General features: G+C 46.1%; 1 protein-coding gene across 2 annotated transcripts in view; it reads right to left on the bottom strand.

The window, feature by feature from the left end:
• The window catches only part of hprt1l (hypoxanthine phosphoribosyltransferase 1, like), a 70,289-nt gene that overhangs the window by 34,528 nt on the left and 13,251 nt on the right, over positions 1-22,510 (bottom strand). The window contains exons 2-4 of one of the 2 annotated variants that reach the window (XM_072517825.1): positions 17,678-17,784; positions 7,476-7,659; positions 2,620-2,685 (exon numbers count right to left, since the gene is read on the bottom strand). In XM_072517825.1, the coding sequence (XP_072373926.1) occupies positions 2,620-2,685; positions 7,476-7,659; positions 17,678-17,784 (357 nt within the window). The remainder of the gene's footprint in view (positions 1-2,619; positions 2,686-7,475; positions 7,660-17,677; positions 17,785-22,510) is intronic. The other variant, XM_072517826.1, reaches the window with a different exon arrangement.

The following is a 22,510-nucleotide window of genomic DNA, read 5'->3' as shown; positions in this document are numbered from 1 at the left end:
TATAGTGGTAGATGGGGACGGGTATTTCGAGGGGGATTGGCACTGTTCTCTATCCAGGTGCTGTGTTACCTGTCTGGTGCCAGGGTTCAAGACATCTGCTCAGGGCCTCAAAGGGACTTGTATTAAGTTGGGGGCGCCGGGGGGGGGGGGGGAATTGTTGGATCTGCGGGTTGACAAATCCCCTCGTCCAGATGGACTTCACCCCAAGGTCTCGAAAGAAATGGTTAATAAGATAGATGATGCATTAGTTTTCGTTCACCAAGGCTCCATGAGATTGTAAGGTAGCAAATGTAGCTACTTTATGCAAAAAGGGAGGAAGACAGAAAGCAAGACACTATAAGCCAGTTAGCCTAACATCTGTCATAGGGAAGCCTGTAATAAAGATGCTGCACGGCGCTCTTGGAAAAAACATCAAGACGTGGTTCTGTGAAAGGGAAATCATGTTTAACTAATTTATTGGAGTTCTTTAAAGGAATCGCACGCGCTGTGGAAAAAAAGAACCAGCGGATGTACTGTACTTAGATTTCCAGAGACATTTGCTCAGGTGTCACATCAAAGGCTATTGTTGAAAATAAAAGTTCATCTTGTAAAGGGTAACATATTGACATGGATAGATGATTGGCTAGCTAACAGGAAACCGAGATTTGGCATAGATGGGTATTTTTCGGTTTGGCAGGATGTGACAAGTGGAGTGTCACAGGGATCAGCGCTGGGGCCTCTAATTTTTACAATTGATACAAAAGACTTGAGATTATGATGCCTAAGTTTGTTGACAGCGCAAATGTAGGCAGGAGAGTAAACTGTGACGTGGATGCAAGGAGGCTGCAAAAACAAAAAAAAAGGTAGGTTAAGTGAGTGGGCAAAACCTGGCAAATGGAGTAAAATGTGGGCAAATGCGAAATTGTCCAGTTTGACAGGAAGAACAAAAAAAGCTTATTGTCTGAACAGTGAGAGATTGCAGAGCTCTGGGATGTTGAGAGTGTCCGAGTGCATTAATCATAAAATGCTAGCGTACATTGAGTAATTTGGAAAACTAATAGAATGTGATTGTTTATTATGAGAGGTATTGATTATAAAAGTAAGGAGGTTTAGATTTAGTTGTATAGGGCATTGCTGAGGCCACATCTGGAGCATTGGTCTCCATATTTAAGGAAATGTGTAAATGTGTTAGAAGCAGTTCAGAGGATGTTTGCTGGACTAATACCAGGAATGAACGAGTTTGTCTTACAAGGAAAGGTTGTCGAGGTCGGGTTTCTACCTCCTGTTGTTTCAAAGAGTAAGAGGCGACTTGATCAAAACCTTTTGAGATCCTGAAAGGTATTGACAGGGTGGATATGCAGAAGATGTTTCCGCTTGTCGGAGAATCTAGAACTGGTGGTTACTTCTTTAAAATGTGCTGCTCATTTTTTTATTTTTTTTAAAATTTGAGTACCCAATTCATTTTTTCCAATAAAGGGTTAATTTAGCGTGGCCAATTCACCTACCCCGCACATCTTTGGGCTGTGCGGGCGAGACCCACGCAACACGGGGAGAATGTGCAAACTCCACATGGACAGTGACCCAGAGCCAGGATCGAACCTGGGACCTCGACGCTGTGAGGCGGTACTGCTAACCACTGTGCCATTGTGCTGCCCTCTGTATTGCTCATTTAAGACAGAGATGAGGAGAATTTTGTTTTTGCAAAGCATAGAGTCTCTTTTGAATTCTCGTCCTCAAAAAGGTAGGTTACGGCAGAGCTAGACAGATTCTCGATTAACAAAGGGGTGACAGGTTATTGGGGGAGGTGGGAATGTAGGGTTCAGGTTACAATCAGATTGGCATGATCTGATTGAATGTTGGAGCAGGATCGAGGGGCCAAGTGGCCTACTCCTGCTCCTAATTCGTATGTTCGTACATTCCTAATGGAAGTAGAAGCCAAAAATTACTCGTGTCTATTTGGGTTGGACATCTATAAACGTTCTGTGACACTGTGGTTGACCAGGGGGTAGAGTGTGCAGGAGGAGATGCCAGGCTGGAGAATTTAGCAGAAATAAGGCCACGCATAGTAGAATCAGCAGTCTGGAGAAAATAATTTCAATTTAACGTACTGGGAAATCGTGAGGCTGGAGGTAACAGGAGAGCAGGACAAGATGCTTCTAGGGGCTTTCGCAGTACCTTCATTGCAGTGTTAATGTAAGCCTACTTATGATAATAATAGATTATTGTTAATATGATTCTGGGAGTGCATTTGCCAGAATGCCATCAGTGAATTCCCTGCACAAATTGAATGATGTTGCAATGAGGTAGATGTACCTTTAAGGGTGCATTTCTTAACCTGCCGTCAATCACTACCACCTTGGAAGGATGTGCTGTATTATACTTAGCCTCTGAGTTAACATTAGTCTCATCTTCAAATAAGGAACCAATATTATTGTTTCACATGCTTGTCATGTGATTGGTATGTTTATGTTGAAGAGGAGAACGTATCAATCTGATGCATGATACTTGTTTAACTTCTCTGGTGCATTATAGCTACTCCAGGCCTCCCTGAAGTAAATGTAAGGCAGTTCTCTGTATGCGCCCGCGCCCTCAATACACTGGTTAAACCATTATGGGGCCAATGGAGAGTATTGTACCAACCTTTCCAGCCAACGTGCACAGGTCATCCCCTCCAATAACTTTCACCTCCTCCACGGTCTGGTCATTCTGTGTAAAAGACAAAGAAGTAGCGAGAGCCAACTTTGGTGCAATGACGTTGCAACAGAGGGAAGATCATCACAAATTTTTTATTCTTTCATGTGTTGTTGCTCATCCCGAATTGCCCCTCGAACGGAGTCCCTCCCTCAGCTGTTTTAGAGAGCAGTTAAAGTGTCAGCCACATTGCTGTGGGTCTGGAGTCACACGTAGGCCCAATCGGATAAGGATTGAGATTTCCTTCTCGAATGGACATTAGAAAACCAGGTGGGGTTTTACGACACTGGTTCATGGTCATAATTAGACTGTTTAATTACAGATATTTATTGAATTCAAATTCCACCATCACGGTGGGACTTGAGCCCGGTCCCCAGAACATTTCCCTGGGTCTCTGGATAACCATGCCAGTGACATCTAATACAAAAGCATTTGTTGGATATCACCTGGAATTAACACAGCTCTCATTTAAAAGTCATTCCAACTTATCCAGCCCATTGTGGACTTTCTGGTGCCCGCATTGTGATTTTCGCATTTACTGAATTGTTGCACCTGACATTTTTAGATTTCCTAAAGATATTTGCAGCTGGAGTCTGCGAGTTTCTCTGGTTTGTATATTGTGAAGCGAGCTTAGGGTGAAAGAGACAATATTAAATTCAGTGAGCTGAAAGTTGGCCATTATTAATCCTCTGGTATGCATCGTTGCTCGGTGTTTCAGTCCTGTGTCCTTGTGCAATGAAGCAAAACACAGCATGGCCCCGGTTCATTCCCTAGTCTGAATGGAGTAAACTGATCCTGCCGGAGGCAACTAAGAAGTAATACAATAGGCTCAAAGCGGCCCTGGGCGAGGAAAGCGGATGGCAAAAGAAAATCGGACATTGTGGTGGTGATCATTATCTATCGTGACCCCCTGCTGTCAAAAATATCTGAGCACATATGGACGAAGCACAGATACAAGCTCAGCTGTGACAGCTTCAAGGCCGAGCAGCCATCCAAACATTCCTAACCAAGCCTGCAGATGAAGACTGCGCCATCGAATGGGATATGGTTCCAGAGGATTCCTGTCTTCAGGGGATGTCCCGGAGGACTGGAGAATAGCCAATGTTGTTCCTCTGTTTAAGAAGGGTAGCAAGGATAATCCCGGGAACTACAGGCCGGTGAGCCTTACTTCAGTGGTAGGGAAATTACTGGAGAGAATTCTTCGAGACAGGATCTACTCCCATTTGGAAGCAAATGGACGTATTAGTGAGAGGCAGCACGGTTTTGTGAAGGGGAGGTCGTGTCTCACTAACTTGATAGAGTTTTTCGAGGAGGTCACTAAGGTGATTGATGCAGGTAGGGCAGTAGATGTTGTCTATATGGACTTCAGTAAGGCCTTTGACAAGGTCCCTCATGGTAGACTAGTACAAAAGGTGAAGTCACACGGGATCAGGGGTGAGCTGGCAAGGTGGATACAGAACTGGCTAGGCCATAGAAGGCAGAGAGTAGCAATGGAGGGATGCTTTTCTAATTGGAGGGCTGTGACCAGTGGTGTTCCACAGGGATCAGTGCTGGGACCTTTGCTCTTTGTAGTATATATAAATGATTTGGAGGAAAATGTAACTGGTCTGATTAGTAAGTTTGCAGACGACACAAAGGTTGGTGGAATTGCGGATAGCGATGAGGACTGTCGGAGGATACAGCAGGATTTAGATTGTCTGGAGACTTGGGCGGAGAGATGGCAGATGGAGTTTAATCCGGACAAATGTGAGGTAATGCATTTTGGAAGGTCTAATGCAGGTAGGGAATATACAGTGAATGGTAGAACCCTCAAGAGTATTGAAAGTCAAAGAGATCTAGGAGTACAGGTCCACAGGTCATTGAAAGGGGCAACACAGGTGGAGAAGGTAGTCAAGAAGGCATACGGCATGCTTGCCTTCATTGGCCGGGGCATTGAGTATAAGAATTGGCAAGTCATGTTGCAGCTGTATAGAACCTTAGTTAGGCCACACTTGGAGTATAGTGTTCAATTCTGGTCGCCACACTACCAGAAGGATGTGGAGGCTTTAGAGAGGGTGCAGAAGAGATTTACCAGAATGTTGCCTGGTATGGAGGGCATTAGCTATGAGGAGCGATTGAATAAACTCGGTTTGTTCTCACTGGAACGAAGGAGGTTGAGGGGAGACCTGATAGAGGTATATAAAATTATGAGGGGCATAGACAGAGTGGATAGTCAGAGGCTTTTCCCCAGGGTAGAGGGGTCAATTACTAGGGGGCATAGGTTTAAGGTGAGAGGGGCAAGGTTTAGAGTAGATGCACGAGGCAACTTTTTTACGCAGAGGGTAGTGAGTGCCTGGAACTCGCTACCGGATGAGGTAGTGGAAGCAGGGACGATAGGGACATTTAAGGGGCATCTTGACAAATATATGAATAGGATGGGAATAGAAGGATACGGACCCAGGAAGTGTAGAAGATTGTAGTTTAGTCGGGCCGCATGGTCGGCACGGGCTTGGAGGGCCGAAGGGCCTGTTCCTGTGCTGTACATTTCTTTGTTCTTTGTTCTTTGTTATTCCGACTCGAGAGGAATTTAAATGTAGTAATGCTCACAGGTGGCTTTGGGTTGGTTGAGCCCCACCTCCTTCTGGTATTAATGGAGGTGGACACCTAAAACTGATCCCATGGGAACAGTCAAGCATTTTATTCAGGCTATGTACTGCAATGTTACTTCCATTTTAATTTTAACACTGGCCAGTTAGGTTTCCAGGAGACTTGGGGAAACCCAGCTGCTAAAGAGGGGTAAGGACTGCACGGGCAGCACAGTGGTTAGCACTGCTGCCTCAGCGCCTGGGACCCGGGTTCAATTCTGGCCTCGGGTGACTGTCTGTGTGGAGTTTGTACGTTCTCCCCATGTCTACCTGGGTTTCCTCCCATAGTCCAAAGCTATGCAGCTTAGGTGGATTGGCCGTGCTAAATTGCCCCTTAGTGTCCAAAGATGTGCAGGTTAGATGGGGTTACGGGGCTAGGGCGTGGGAGTGGGTCTAGATAGAGTGCTCTTTCAGAGGGTTGATGTTGACACAATTGGCTGGATAGCCTGCTTCTGCACTGTAGGGACTCTACGAATGGAGAAGGCAAGCGCCTTGCCAGCATTGTTGGTGAGCAGGGAGAAAACCCCTGCTCATAAGCTAACCATTTCCCTTCCCATGATCTGAACACATTCTCACCCCCCCAACACCCAGATCAGTCTCCGAATTCCAGGATCACCCACAGTCCTCCAAACAATGCTGTATTCACCCCTACCGCCATCCAATTCCAGGTGGTCACTTGTTTATGGGGGGCAGCAGTCCTCACCCAGCAAGGAGCCGAGCCTGTCCATCACAGACACCCTGTTAAAGAAATTGAGAACGCACAGCATTTTGACATACCCTGTCCTGGCCAGAATTCTCCCCCCACACCCAACCACTCCACAACTTGGAAATCCTCTCCCAGTAGTCATTCATAGCAGACAATCTAGACCCTTGTTCTGGAACCATGATTCATTGTTTGAGCTTCCTTGTGTGCTCCACTTCAGTTTGCTGTGAATGTAGATTATTTGACTCCGCTTACCTATAACATGCAATTTAGAAGCAGGTCATTTGGACAATCTCCTATTTAAGATTGAGTTAGGTAGGCTTAGAATCGACAAGGGAGTCGGGGGTTATGGGAGCAGATAGTGTTAATGTTAAATATAGAAAATGCTGGACAATCTCAGCAGGTCTGACAGCATCTGGGCAGCACGGTAGCACAGTGGTTAGTACTATGGCTTCTCAGTGCGAGGGTCCCAGGTTCGATTCCCAGCTTGCGTCACTGTCACTGTGGAGTCTGCACGTTCTCCCCGTATCTGCATGAGTTTCCTCCGGGTGCTCCGGTTTCCTCCCACAAGTCCCGAAAGATGTTCCTGTTGGTTAATTTGGAAATTCTTAATTCTTCCTCAGTGTACGCAAACAGGCGACGGAGTGTGGTGACTAGGGGCTTGTCACAGTAACATCATTGCAGTGTTAATGTAAGCCTACTTGTGACAATAATAAAGATTATTATTATCTGAGCAGAGAAGGGAGCCAACGTTTTGAGTCTGGATGACTCTGTCAAAACTAGAGTGAACTGGAAATAGGATTAGATTTATACTGTTGTCGGGGCAAGGGGTGGGGCGTGGAGGGGTGGGATTGGACAGAGGGCCAGCGATAGGTGGAGATTGACAAAGATGTCGTGGAGAGAATGACAAAGGGAATGTAAATGGAGGTGATTAAGGCTAAGAAGGGTGCTGATAGTGGCACATAAAGAGATTTGAATGTGTTAATGGCAGAACAAATGGTAAACAATGTGTCAAAGGACAACATGGAACAGGGAACAGATGGCCCTTGGGGAGTTTGGGAGGGGGGGGGGGGGGTAGAAATTAAAATAAATTGATAGAAATAAAAATGTGGTGAAGGTGGAGGAGAGAGCTCACAGTCTGAAGTGTTCATGTTGAAATCGTGCTGCAATAGAATACATGTTTTCAGTTGGTGATTAAACACAGTTATCTCCCAATTGGGGAAGGATTAGGCAATAATTGGAAGCACAGATAAATCAATTCACACTGGGTGAGTCTGTGACTTTACTTTGCTGAATTGGAAGTAAACCGGTTTTCAGGTTCAGGCTCACTTCTTCCTCAACATACCACTATTGGAATTATCAGACATGAGAGTGGAGCTGAAACCACAGCCGTGAATGGCGGAGCAGACTCCGTGAGCCGAATGGCTTACATCTGCTCTTGGGTCCCATGTTCCTATGGTTGAAAAGGAAATACTTACACAGTAGCTCTTCAACCTGATGAAGTCGATGGTCATTGGGAGTGACTCATCCTGGTTCCTATTTAGAGCTTTGATGTAGTCTAAAAGGTCAGCAAAGAATTTGTAACCCCCCTTCAGCACGCAGAGGACGACAATGTGAGCACCTCCCATTTCCTTCGTTATATCTCTGGCCATGCGTTCTGTTCTGGGAAAACAAACATTAGACAATGTATCAACATATAGAACATGGCACTGAATCACAGAATAAGACCATAAGACGCAGGAGCTGAAGACGACCATTTGGCCCATTGACTCTTTTCGGTCATTCAATGAGATCATGGCTGATCTAATATGGTAATCCTGAGGTCCACTTCCCTTATCCCCTTAACCTTCGATTCCCTTACTGATTAAAAATCAGTCTGTACAGAGTCTATACAACAACGATCCAGCATATCCTTTGGAACAACTATCTAGTGAATTCCATTCCTCTACTCTTTCTCCATAACTTTGCCTATCCTCCGAGAAGTATTTGAAAGTTATTACTGAATCTGCTTCTACCACTCAGCAGTGCTCCTCAAACATCAGGTCAGAAGCATTAGATTTGCCCTCGATGTTGCTCCAGTTAATCTCAATTGGGACGTGAAAATTGGCTACAGTTTCCTTGACTGGGGAGTCAACAATCTGCCATTTCTGAAGCCTATTTGGTGATGCCTGCTGTAGAGTTAGAACATGAGAGCGAGAACATGAATTGGGGCAAGGGAGAAACTGACCCAATTGGGTCAATCTGTTAACTCGATCGGAGATTGCAGCGTTTGCAGTTTTGCCCTGTTCCTCTTTTGCTGTTTTTGCAACTTTACCAAAATAAGTTTATACGGTTGAAGAGTGATCTAATCTAAGGGTGGAATTTAATGCTGCCCCCACCGAGATGATTTTGATGGCTGAGGGCATTCAAATCGGGCAGTAGGGTGCTGCCCTCTGCCACAATTAAGTCCAGGGCGGGGAGGCTAGAGGGCAGCATTCCCTCCCTGCATCAATTGAGGCCCTTAGTTCTTTAAATGGGCATTAATTGCTCAGTTAAGGGCCTCATGTCCCACCACTCTTGGGTCATCAAGCAGCAGGTGAGCAGTCACCACGCGGGAAGCTCGAAAAGCAACACCCTTGTCAGAGGGATGAGGGGGCGCTCCTTCCTCAGGCACTCTTTTATCAAGGACCTGGCATCAGGAAGGGGGCATCCTCTCACAGCCAGACCCTCTCTCCCCACCCCACTATTTATTTTAACCTCATCCCATCCAGGCCCTCCCAAGCTATAAAGCTCCCAATGGCACTGCCTGCAATGGAGTACCTGCCAGTCTCTCATTGCCTAGCAAGCTCTTAGGGGGCAAGGGGGGGGGGTCTATGATCCCAGGATAGGCCTGTGACTGGCCACTGAGAGGCAACGAATAGGGAGAGGCTTTCCCCAAAAGTAATAAATGCAGCTCTCTTACCAGCCTGCAGGCGACACACTTGTTGTCTGCATTAAATTCCACCATTAAGTGTTAAAGATGCCAGGAAAAAAAAAGATTTGATGTGGTAAATCCATAGAATCTACTTGCTGTAAAAGGGAGAAAATCTCGAGCAAAATGCTGAAACTATAGAGCCCAAGGACTAAAACAGCAACTACATTTTCCACATGTGTACTGTGAGAAATCTGGTAAACTCTCCCTCAAAATGCTGGGATTTGGCAGCTTTCGAGACTATCATGAAATAATTTTTTAGTTGTGTTCGGGTATCAAAGACAGATAATTGAAGTGGAGTTATAGATTACCCATAATTAGAACTGACTTTTGGGTTTAAATGGCCTCCTCCTATGCTTAATGTTCCCACTGCTATATTTTAGGTCTGATGGACGGAAATAAACCAATTTGTTTTCCCCCTTTACAAATTATGACTAAATTGATGCATATTTCCAGCATTTTGTCTCGACTTCGAAATTCCAGCATTTGAAATTTGTCTCTTTTCTATCTCATATATGCCTATCTGGTTCTCATCTTCCAACCATTGCATTGATCGGCCAAGGAAGAGCTGTAATTTTCCGTCTCTAATATCACTCGTCGCCGTCTTTAATTCTAAAACCTCAGCACCATCTGCTCACCTGTGCACTCTGCCTTTATTTTAAAGAAAGCACAGACGTACAAACGTTTCCACTCCCTATACATGAAAGCAATCATTTTCCTTCTTTGAGAATGCACACGCTCATGCAGGTGGGGGACATCAGTGGTGAGAAATTAAACATCTTCATATTTCAGGAAGTGTCAAGCACCCCCAGCCCAGAAGCAGCACTCCCTGGATACAGAGCCACATTGGTCCTAATTTTAGAGCTGTTGTTATCAGGAGTGTTGTGTTATGCTGCTTCGGATAACACAGGCTGCTACTTGATACAATCTTAACTAAAGGATGCTCCAGACTCTGAAATGAGTTCAACGTGTTTTTGAACTATTAACACAGTTCTCAAATGAGTTCAACTCTCTGCTAATCTAACTGTAGTAACTCAGTCTAACTGTACCAGCTTGCTCTAAGCCACGTGCTGGGGGGTGATGCTGATCGACCCTGTCTAACTCTCTAGATGTCTGTCTGTGGAAAGAGGCAGGGTGTGAGTGCCTCATCCCTTTTATAGTGTTTATGTCATGCCCCCTTGTGGTGATGGCACCTCGGAGTGTCCTGACTGCCCATTGGTTGTGTCCTATTCTGAGTGTTCATTGGTTGCATGTTTGCATATCATGACAAGGAGCTGCACCGACATTCTCCAAATTCATTTTGTACACAGGACCCACAGACCCCGAGCAAAGAGGGTGGACATTCTGGCCATGGATCTGGACTGGATTCATATCCTTGCCTCCGCAAGTTGGCGAACTTCCACTTCTGCTCAGTAAATGGCCCAAAATAAATCAAATGGAATTTTCAAGCACAACCTCAGAGCTAAATAAAAACCAACACACATGCACACACACATGGATGTCGTCCAATTGGCTGTGCTAGAAACCAAGGAATTTGGTTGATCAAAATGGGTTCCCTTTGAGTACTCATTCAGAGATTTGAATGCAGGAGTCTCAATCATAGATCTTAAAGAAGATTCACGATTCAAACTTCACTCTCACCTTCCATTTCCGATTCTCTTCTCTCCCCTGATCTTAATTTGAACATTAAAACCAGAAGCATTCCAGCGGAACGGCAGATTCCATCAAACCAGAGTTATTATATTCTTATTCCCCAAGTACAGATCAGCAATTTTGTTTTTAAAAAAAACACAAGGCCCGAGGGAAGACAGAGTCAGAGCCAATATTGAGGTGATGTCTGATATTTTTCTCATTCAATGTTTTAACTTTCCGCCTATTTTATATATGAAATCACAAAGAGAGAGAATCAGAGGTGCACACGTCAAGTTCGTCTAACATAGTGCAAGGGGTTTATTTATAAGATGCAGTTCAAACAGGGCACAATGGTGAACTCCACGAAAGCCCGCAAAACGCTCCAATGCCGTTATTGCGTAACGGGTGACATGACATCAGCCAACGGTGTTGCTTTGATACATAACACTTTGACTGTTACAATCAGGTTGATTATAGGGGCTGGAGGGGCAATGAAACTCAAAATTCCAGTTCTGGAGAAGGAGGTGGTGAAATGAATAGATCACTTTTGGTCATCCAAAACTCAGGTAATAAATCACAGTCCACACAAAACTCATCACCTCAACATAGATGGGCTCCTTTTATAGCACACTCTACTTGGAATCACAGGGTTCTGGGTTCAAGTCCCACCCCAGGGCTTGAGCACCAAAATCAAAGGAGTGCAGTACTAAAAGAGCACCGTCAGAAGTGCCACCTTTCAGATAAGATGGTAACTGAAGCCCCATCTGCTTTGTTGCGTGTGAGGAAATCATCCCATGACACCATTTTGAAGAAGAACAGGGGAGTTTTCTCCAGGGCCCTGGCCGATTTTTATCCCTCAAATCGCTTCACAAAAAAAGATTCTTTGGTCGCTATCACAATGATGTTTGTGGAGTTTGCGGAGCATAAATTAGCAGCCACAGTTCCTACATTACACCAATGACGGCACTGCCAAAACGACACCAATGACGGCACTGCCAAAACGACACCAATTACGGCACTGCCAACACGACACCAATGACACCACTGCCAAAACGACACCAATGACGGCACTTCCAAAGCGACACCCATGGTGGCACTGCCAAAACGGCACCAATGACGGCACTGCCAAAATGACACCAATGGTGGCACTGCCAAAATGACACCAATGGTGGCACTGCCAAAACGACACCAATCATGGCACTGCCAAAACTACACCAATATGGCACTGCCAGAACTACACCAATGGCGGCACTGCCAAAACTACACCAATGACAGCAATGCCAAAACGGCACCAATCATGGCACTGCCAAAACTACACCAATATGGCACTGCCAAAACTACACCAATGACGGCAATGCCAAAACGGCACCAATGACGGCACTGCCAAAACTACACCAATAACGGCACTGCCAAAACTACACCAATGACGGCACTGCCAAAACTACACCAATGATGGCACTGCCAAAACTACACCAGTATGGAACTACCAAAACTACACCAATGACGGCACTGCCAAAACTACACCATTATGGCACTGCCAAAATGACACCAATGACGGCACTGCCAAAATGACACCAATGACGGCACTGCCAAAACGACAGCAATGACGGCACTGCCAAAACGACACCAATGACTACGCTGCCAGAAATTCAGTTTTCTTTCTTGGTTCTGTCATGGAAACCATAATGATTGAAATATTTTCAGGGCAATGAAAACACCAATATTCCCAACAGAAGCTCATACACTCGGATGAGTCAAACTGTTTCATTTGCCGAGATGAGATGAATTAATGTAATTTGCTACCAAGGACCTTTTATAGCATCGTGGGCAATAATGTACAGACAGATCATTTAACTCAGGTGTTCGGACTGGACTGAAATCATCTCATCAAATTTAATTTCCTTGCACATTCTCACTTTTCAAATATCTTTACAATTCCCATTAAAGTGACATATAGACTCTGCCTTAATTATCACTTGAGGAAAAGGTGTTTCTTTGCTCTAACAACCTTGCATGTGTAAACATGCCTTATAACGTTCTGCGATGGTAACCACAACATTATGCCTTTGTTACAGGTTCGCCAACAAAACATTCAACAATTGTCCTTTTGTCAAGAGATCCAAAACTTATCTCGGAATTGGGCAGAGATCAGGAACTACCGGGCCAAATAGGCCTCAGGAGTCTCCACATGAAGAAGTGGGCTGCACATGTTCAGTCCAACGTTTGAAGAGTTCTTTGGAGCATGGGAATATTTTCCGCGCAGCTGCTTAAATAAAGAAACAGCGCAAAAAGAGCTAGGGGGCTTCAGCCGAAGACATTTTCGGAGGTGGGGGCTAATGCTAACTTTTATTGATTGGTTGGGGGGGGGGGGGGGGGGGCGGGGGGTCATATTGTCCATGGGTGGGTGACTCTCAACCTCACTTTGAGATCGGGGCACTCTTTCAAAAAGGTGCCCTGTACTCGGATCTGGCTCCCCAGTGCGTAAAAACATTCTGAGTGAGGGATTGATCTGTGAGGAGCCCAAATCCCATTTACTAATCTAACCGAATTAGAGCGCTGGGTGTTACCCGATGGCCAATCCGGCGAGGCCGTCATCGGCCGCTACCGTTAATTAGGGCACTTAGATGATGCCCCATTGGCTCTACGCCGCACAGGACAGTCCCGCCAGCCGATCGGCAGTATCACACTCAGCAGCTCCCCGCTAATGAGGGGGAGCAGCACTTAAACCCATCCCACAGAACAAAGCCCAGACAGCAGGCAGCCAGGCCGCCGCACAGATCAGCTCCACAGAGATGCCCACCTGGCCAGGCTGATGGACGCGGTCAAGTCCAGACCGGATACCCTGTTCCCCCGAGGGGGGTCAGAAGGTCAGCCACAGGTCAGCCTGTGCCGCCTGGGAGGCAGTGGCTGCAGCCGTCAGCTCAGGGAGTGGGGACGGTTGGGGTCACGATTGTACACCCTGAATGAAAGTATCATCCGAGACATGTGAAGCCTCTTTCCCATTACTCCGTACTACAGGCTGGCCCTTCACCCTCCCCATGCCCCCCAGTACTATCGGAGCAGTTGAGGCATCGGAACCCCATTTTAAGTAGTCTGATGCACTGCTCAATGACACCCGGGTGGCCTCATGGACCGCGATATATCGGGTCTGCACATCAGTCACCGGCCTTCGCACTAGCATCATTAGCCAGGTCCTAAGCACATACCCCTGATCCCTCAAGAGCCAGCCAGTCACCCTGTGGTGTCCCTCAAAAAGGCCGGGGATTTCCGACTGTCCCAGGATATAGCTGTTGTTCACGTTGCCTGGGAAACGGGCACACACGTGCATAATCCTGAGGTGGTGGTCGCACCCAAGTTGAACGTTCAGGGAGTGGAATCCCTTCCTGTTAATGAAGGGCAATCCCGGACCTCCCGGTGTGAACAAGGCGACATGCGTGCCGTCCTTTACTCCCGGAATCAGGGGCATCCTGGCAATGGCGGAGCATCCTGCTGGCTGGGCATCTTGAGAGGCTTGTCAAGGTCAAAATTTATATAGTCAGCTTCCCAAGCAAACAGGGTGTCCATGGCTTCACAGATGCATTTGTGGGCTGTAGGTTGGGAAATGCCAGACAAGTCCTGGCTTGAGCCCTGGAATGATCCTGAAGTTTAACAGGTCAGGGCTGTGGTGACCTTGATGGCCACTGGGAGCGGGTATCTTCCTTCTCCACGTGGTGCCAAGTCCACAAGGTTAGATCACAGGAGGCCGGTCAATAGGAATGGGATGAAGATTAGTCTTATTTGGTGATTATTGGTTTCTCGCCATGCCACGGCAGGATCCGGACCTCACCAATGGGAGCTGGCCGGTTAGATCGGAAACCGATCGCCGCCCAGTGTGGTTCCTGATTTTGGCCTCCCCTGCGATCTAACCAGCCCGCTCTTGCTCACGCCCGACACAACATGGCCATTAGATCGCACACTGCTCGTTTTCACGCCCACAAGGCCAGTATATCGTGACCCAAGTGTGGGCGAATACCGGTCTGGATCTCACTCAAAAAGCACCCTGCTAAACTCGCCCAAAATCGTTTGGGTGAACTGCGCCCTATATCTGAAACTTTTTGCAGTTGAGGTTAGCTTGCTCTCTCGCTCTCTCTTTCCTTAGTTAGGGTTCTACAGTTATGCCGTTTCTTTCCTTTTGATGTCGTTTACCCTGAGGAGTTGGTTTTTGGCAGGTACGTGTACATTTCCTGAACTCTCCACTTTGAAGTCCCCACTCTATAGCCCCATTGGTTTCTCTAATCACATATGTAAAATACTTGTTTCCCACGGATAGGTGAATTCACACCCCATAATTTCTCCAGATGTCTGCCTCTAATCAACTTTCTGTTTTAGTTGTTTTTTATACATCTTAATATTCCTCAATTCTTAACTTCAATGCACTGTGGCATGACAGGTTTGATGTTAGGCGAGATGATTCCTAATCCAGCCCTTCGCACATCTAAAAGCCAGCTTCAGCTGGCAATCAAGTGGGAGAGCTGCCAATACTTCAAGTGCTATAAATGGCATGAGAAAGCAACAAAGACTCGAGGGAAAAGAGAGAAACAAACAGACACGCACTCGTCTTTCAGACAATTAAATATTCGCACCACACGTTCATGTAATCCAAATACAAGTCACAGGTTCAAAGAATGATACAGCACAGGAGGCCATTCAGCCCACCATGTTGGTGCCAGCTCTTTGAAAGCGTGATCTATTAATGCCATTTCCCACGTGCTTATGATGCCAGAGTCCTACCTGCCAAAGCAAATCATCTTCGCCCAGCTCAAGGAAGGCTCCCCAAACACGAGGAGGACAAAGGAAGTGCTCCAAAGACACCCTGAAGGCTTGCCCCAAGAAATGCAACATAGACGTCAGCACCTGAGAGACCCTTGCTCAGAAGAGACCTACTTGGAGGAACTTCCTGATCGAAGGGACACAATTCTTCCAGGACATCCTTCGGCGAGGAGGAGGACCAGAAAAGGAACCCGAGAAAGGTGTACCAGCAATCCAGAGTCCACAGGCCGATCCCACTTCCTGGAAACACCTGTCAAGTGTGCGGTTGAAGATGCGGCTCTACGATGGGGTGCATCAGCCACACAAGGACCCATAGAATCCATAGCCAGTGACACAAAGTTTCTTAGGTGGACAATCATACTCATTGGAGACTGATCGGCAAAGATGATAAACAAGACATTTTATCCTTTCCAATTATTTATCAAATTTACTTTTGTGATAGAACATTGAATCTGCTTCCAGAACCCGTTCAGGCAGTGGCTCATAACCACGGAGTAAAATTCTCTCTCATTTCACCTCTGGTTCTTTTGCCATTTAACATAACTCCGTGTCCTCTGGTTACCCACCTTTTTGCCACTGGAATCAATTTCTCCTTGCTTACTCTCATTTTCCAATAGTGAACACTTCTATCAAATCACCTCTTAATCTCTGCTGCGCTGCTCAAAGGGGAACAATTCCAGCTTCTGCAGTCACAGAATCGGAGTGGTGACAGCGCAGCCGGAGGTCTTTCAGCCCATGGTAACCATACTGGCTTCTTGTAGGCGCTGCTCTGCTGGTCCCGTCACCTGCCTTTTCCTGCCATTTTCTTTCGGCAAATAAATATCCAATTCTCTTCGAAGGTCACAGTTGAATCTGCCTCCACCAATCCTTCAGGCAGTGCATTCCGGATCCGAACCACTTCTTGCGTATAAATGTTTTTCCTCACGTGGCCTTTGGTTCTTTTGCCAATCAACTTAAATTAGCCGTGTCCTCTGATTCTCGACTCTTACCACCAATGGGAAGTTTTCCCCAATCTATTTTGTTCTAGATCCCTCAGGACTTTGAGCACCACTAGGGCTTCACCTTTTCTCTGCCCTCTTCTTTTCTGCAAGTAGCCCAGCTTCGCCAATCTATCCATGTAATTGAAGTCCTATAACTCCATACGAACAAATCTCTTTGGCACTCTCTCCAATGTTTACACATCCTTGTTGAAGCAGTAATTCTGACCACAATACTCCAGTTCAGCTCAACCCAGTGTTCTAAAATGGTCCACCATAACTTCCTTGCTTTGGAAATCTTTACCTCTATTTATCAAGCCCAGCGCACATTAGGTCTTGTTAACCACTTTCTCAACCTGCCCTGTCACGGTCATTGATTTAGGAACATAGGAAACTGATCAGCCATCGGCCATTCAGCCCCTCAAGCCTGCTTTGCCATTCAACTGGACATTGGCTGATCTTATACCTCAACATTTCCCTGCACTCTCCCCCACATCCCTGCCCCAACATCTCCACATACCTAGAAGATTTGTGCACATATATCCCCAGGTCCTTCTGTGACAATTTAAAAAATTTTTTTTATTTATTTATTTTTTTTAAATCGGCATTCCTCATTCTTCTGACCAAACGTATCGCTTCACACTTCTCTGCATTAAGATTAGTCTGTGATGCTATCGCTATCCTCCAACGTTTTGTGTCATCTGCAAATTTTGATGTTGCACCCAAGCCAAATCTTGAGTACAAGATCAAGAAAAGCAGTGGTTCTAATAATAATAATCTTTTATTGTCACAAGTATGAAGTTACTGTGAAAAGCCCCTAGTCGCCACATTCCGACGCCTGTTCGGGTAAGCTGGTATGGGAATTGAACCTGCGCTGCTGGCCTTGTTCTGCATTAAAAAGCAGCTGTCTAGCCCACTGAGCTAAACCAGCCCCTAATACCAGCCCCCCGCACATTATATGCCTTCCTCCAGTCTGTAAAACAACTGTTCACCATTATTCTATTTCCTGTCCACGCCTAAAGCTTAATTGAAGTCCTTCTCCTCGTGTCATTTTTGTAAATATTCTCTGCATCCTTTCCACAATATGGTGCCCAGAATTGGACCCAATACTTGAGCTGGGGCCAAACCTAGAATGACTTATTTTCATTATTTCCCTCGGTTTGTAGAGCAAAGATCCCATATATTTTGTGAACAACCTTGTTGAAAAGGATGTATTTTACTTCAAACCCCATTTTTGAAATTAAAATAAAAGACATCAGCTCAAAAACAATGGAAGGTATGAACACAAAAACATGGAGGACTCATCGCTTACCGATCCATAATAAGACCATGAGGAATGAAAACCCTTTCCAGATCTTCGACGTAGTGTTTCGGGATACAAAACAACTCTGGGTCGTAACCGCTTTCATTGTCACTGATCTGTGGAAATCAAAATAGTACAATTAATTCCCAAATTATTGCAAAGCAACTTGAATTGTATCTCAGTGATAACCCAAGAAGGGATCTGTAACATTTTGCAGCTTTGTTTCTCTTTGGAGTTATTGCTATGCTTTACAATGTCGCTGCTTCTGGAGATGGAAGCTGGTTAGGCCGAGATCCACATCATAGGGAAGGTGAGGCAATCTCAAGACATTCATCAAAGAAAGCGGGAACATTTACATAGAGCCTTTCTTGATCCCAGGAGATCCCAGAATGCTTTACTGCCACTGGAAGTACTTTTGGGTGGGGAAGTTGATGCAATGTCAGAAATACAGCAGCCAATGTTCAGAGAAGCTTCGCAAGGCTGATTCCTATGATGAAGGGGTTGTCTTATGAGGAAATGGTTGGGTCTACACTCATTAAATTTTCAAGTATGAGAGGTGATCTTGTGGAAACATTTAATATCCTGAGGGGGCCTGACAAGGTCGATGCCGAGAATTTTCTTTTACTGGAGGAATCTAGATCTGGGAGGCAAAGTTTAAAAACAAGGGGCGGGATTCTCCGTTGTCCGACGCCAATATTCTAATCTGCGATCGGGCGGAGAATCCCTTCCGATGCCCAAATAGGGGACGGCACCCATTTGACTCCGGATTTCTATTCTCTGCCCCCTGCGAAATGGTGTAATTGCGTCGTGTGCCGAACGCCATTGGAATGGCGTTGGCGCGGCATCAGAAGGCCCTCCCCTGATGCTCCACCCCCGATGGACCGAGTTCCTGACCGCATGGTTGACGTGTGGTCCCAGCGGTCGGGAACCTGGCGCGGCGGCGGTGGAGTGTGTCCAGCACCGCCCCAGTCGGCCGGGAGCAGTGCTCTTGGCCGGGAGGGTTAGGGGGAAGTATTTGGCGGGTCAGGTTTGCGCGCGGTCAACTCCATGTTGTGCAGCGCGATCGCCGCAGGTCGTCGCCGTGCGCATACGCGGCCACGGACCCCGGCCATTCTCCAGCCGCTTTTGGCGCAGGAGCCGGGAGTTTTACCCGGCACGGCTGCTAGCCCCTCACCGGTGCCAGGATCGGTGAGGAATCAGCACCAATTTTGGGTCGTAAAACGCCACAGTTTCCACGCCGGCGTCGGCACTTCGCCGCAAAGTCAGAGAATCCAGCCCAAGAAGTCGCCAGTTTCAGACAAAAATAAGAAGAAATTTCTTCCCTCAGAGGGTCATTAATCTTTTCAATTCTCTTCCCCTGCGAGCAGTGCAGTCTGGTTCACTGAATATATTTACGCTGAGGAGACAGATTTCTGACCGACAAGGGACTAGAGGGCTATTGATGGGGGTGGGGGGCCGATAGGAAAGTGGAGTTAAGACCAGGATCTTATTGAACAGTCGAGAAGTCCTGATGGGCCAAATGTCCCATTCCTGCTCCTTTGGCTTATGATCATATGACGTATGCTCAGTAACATCCCACAAACAGCGATTAAAAATAATGACCAGCTCACCGGCTTTACTTCTGTTGGTTGAGGTATAAACATTGCCATAGTGTCATAGACTCACAGCACAGAAAGGCTCTTCAGCCCATCGAATCTGTGCCAGTTAAAAACAACCACCTAACCAGTAGACTGTTGAGTAGACTGGGACTGTACTCGTTGGAATTTAGAAGGATGCGGGGGGGGATCTTATAGAAACATATAAAATTATAACGGGAATAGATAGGATAGATGCGGGCAGGTTGTTTCCACTGGCGTGTGAAAGCAGAACTAGGGGGCAGAGCCTCAAAATAAGGGGAAGTAGATTTAGGACTGAGTTTAAGAGGAACTTCTTCACCCAAAGGGTTGTGAATCTATGGAATTCCTTGCCCAGTGAAGCAGTTGAGGCTCCTTCATTAAATGTTTTTCAGATAAAGATAGATAGTTTTTTGAAGACTAAAGGGATTAAGGGTTATGGTGTTCGGGCCGGAAAGTGGAGCTGAGTCCACAAAAGATCAGCCATGATCTCATTGAATGGTGGAGCAGGCTCGAGGGGCCAGATGGCCGACTCCTGCTTCTAGTTCTTCTGTTCTTATGTTCAATCTAATCCCAATTTTCAGCATTTGGCCCATCGCCTTAAACGCCCAAGGATCGCAGGTGCTCATCTTAATACCTCTTCACTATTATGAGGGTCTCTTCCTCCACTGCCCTTTCAGGCAGCGAGTTCCAAACTCCCACCACCCTCTGGGTGAAAAAGCTTCTCCTCACATCCCCTCCAAACCTCTTTTAAAGCCAGCGATTTAACCCTGTGCTAAACCAGCCCCTATAATTTTGTACATCTCAATCATGTCTCCCCTCAATCTCCTCTGCTCCAATGAAAACAATCCAATTCTATTCAATCCCTCTTCATAACTAACACTCTCCAGCCCAGGCAACATTCTGGTAAATCTCCTCTGTACCCATTCCAGTGCTATCACATTCCTCCTATAATGTGGATTCCAGAACTGCACCCAATACTACTCTAGCTGTGGCCTAACCAACATGTTTATACAGTTCCAGCATAAGTTCCCTGCTCTTAAACTCTATGCTTTGGCTAATAAAGGCAAATATAGCATATGCCTTCTCAACCACTGTGTCCAGCTGCTCTGCTCCCTCAAGGGGACCGTTGTACATACACACGAAGGTCCCTCTGACGCTCGGGGCTTCCCAGGGTCCTGCTGTTTATCATATATTCCCTTGCCTTGTTTGCCAATAGGAGAACTTCCCTGCTCTCCTTCGAAATAGCACCCAGAGATCTTTCACAGCTCTGAGGCGACAGAATTAGCCTCAGCTTAATGTCGTCGCAAAGAGGGTACCTCAAATATTCCCCCCATTCTACGCCAATCCAGCAACGCAACCCAAAGCTCACTGCAGATGGCCAAACACTCACTGCTCATTGAAAACCCATCCATATAGTTCTCACATTAGGGCAGCACGGTAGCACAGAGGATAGCATTATGGCTTCTCAGCGCCAGGGTCCCAGGTTCGATTCCCCGCTGGGTCACTGTCTGTGCGGAGTCTGCACGTTCTCCCCATGTCTGCGTGGGCTTCCTCCGGGCGCTCCGGTTTCCTCCCACAGTCCAAAGACGTGCAGGTTAGGTGGTTTGGCCATGCTAATTTGCCCTTAGTATCCAAAACATTTAGAAGGGGTTATTGGGTTATGGGCATAGGGTGGAAGTGAGGGCTTAAGTGGGTCGGTACAGACTCGATGGGCCAAATGGCCTCCTTCTGCACTGTCTGTTCTATGTAATTGTTGAGCAGCACCATAATTTGTCCCAACATTTAGAAATAATGTACTGCTGCAAGCCTGTATACCTCAATTGCCAGTGTTGAGCAAGTGTCGAGGAAGGCACACCTGTTGGTTGCAATCATGTTCCCATTATGACCTTTATTCAGCTGGGCATTGGGATATCTTGTGCACAGTGCTGCTGTTAGTGTTCTGAAATGTTCCAGTTCCGCAATGATGAACAAATTAAGAGAACAAAAGAATTTTGTTTGCTTGTCAGAGGCCACAAGAAGAAAATCCCAATCAATTGGAGTTCAATTTGCCTTTGGGATGGCAGAATGACGCCCCAATAACAGCTTTTCTATTCTTTTCTCCACTGAACAATGAACATTTCTCTTAAAATCCTTTGGTCTATCACACTGTACTCATGAATTTACAATGTTTACTCTGCCAAGTTGTTCCTTGCCCTAACAATTATGAGAGTGGATAAATGCCTGCTCTCATTTTACAAGCTCCCTGTTTACAAAGGCCTTGATTGAATTCAGTTAATGTCTATGTTAAGAATCCTTATTGAGTGCAACTCATGCAGTTTAAAGTAACTAGTCTATTCTCAGAGGTCACCCAGAAATAGGGTGCTGCAGGAGGTGCACATTTGAGGGTGGGGCGAAGACACACTGAATAAATTACCTAGAATGAGAAAAGTAAGGGCTTCACCTTCATTGAACGGACAGACCTATATTTTGTTGGTTAGAAAAATTGCGATCCAGGTTTATCCTGAACTCAACCAGATTCTATCTTTTCCAGTACGGAGTCCCATTTCCACATTCAGAATCACATCACATTCCCACAGCCTCTTTAGCAATGCTGCAATGTGGGGACACCACAAGCGATAGTGCGTGTGAACAGGGCAGATCAAAACCACGTGCAGAGCTGCCATCAATACACGGGTTCTGGTGTAGGGCTTCAATCTCAAACCACCGAGCATGTTTCAATCTTCTCACTTCTCAAAAAAGGATAAAGAAGCTGATGTTACGACTCCCTGGGCTAGTGCGTGGTCAATTTCAGCCCCACTTGCCCCGGAGTCACAAAACAAGTGAATTAACCAATAATTCTTATAAAAATGCACAAAGTCTTTGGCCCTTGGCGGTCCAATGATTAACATCACCAGGTTTGTAAGTTTAAACATAATTACTGTGAATTTATAACAAGGACTATAATCAGATATACAGTAAATACAACTGCTTAACTATTATTTTAACCCCTGACTCCTACTTGAACTGCCCCTACCCTCTATCTACACACACGCGCGCGCACACACACACAAGACAGACAAAAACAGAGGGGGGAGACTGTGAAAAATAATAAGGATGAAGGTCAAACGATAAGAGTCTTTGCTTCAGCTGGTGGATCTTTAGCAGCTTAGCTTCAATCTCGGCCTTCAGTTCAAGGCTTTTACTGTGAGTTCATTCAGGTATCTGTGGTTTCAGTAATAAACACGCA

Source organism: Scyliorhinus torazame, chromosome 10, assembly GCF_047496885.1.
Source record: "Scyliorhinus torazame isolate Kashiwa2021f chromosome 10, sScyTor2.1, whole genome shotgun sequence".
Classification (NCBI taxonomy): Eukaryota; Metazoa; Chordata; class Chondrichthyes; order Carcharhiniformes; family Scyliorhinidae; genus Scyliorhinus; species Scyliorhinus torazame.
The sequence above is the reverse complement of the archived record's forward strand: the minus strand, read 5'-3'. Positions and strand labels throughout refer to the sequence as shown.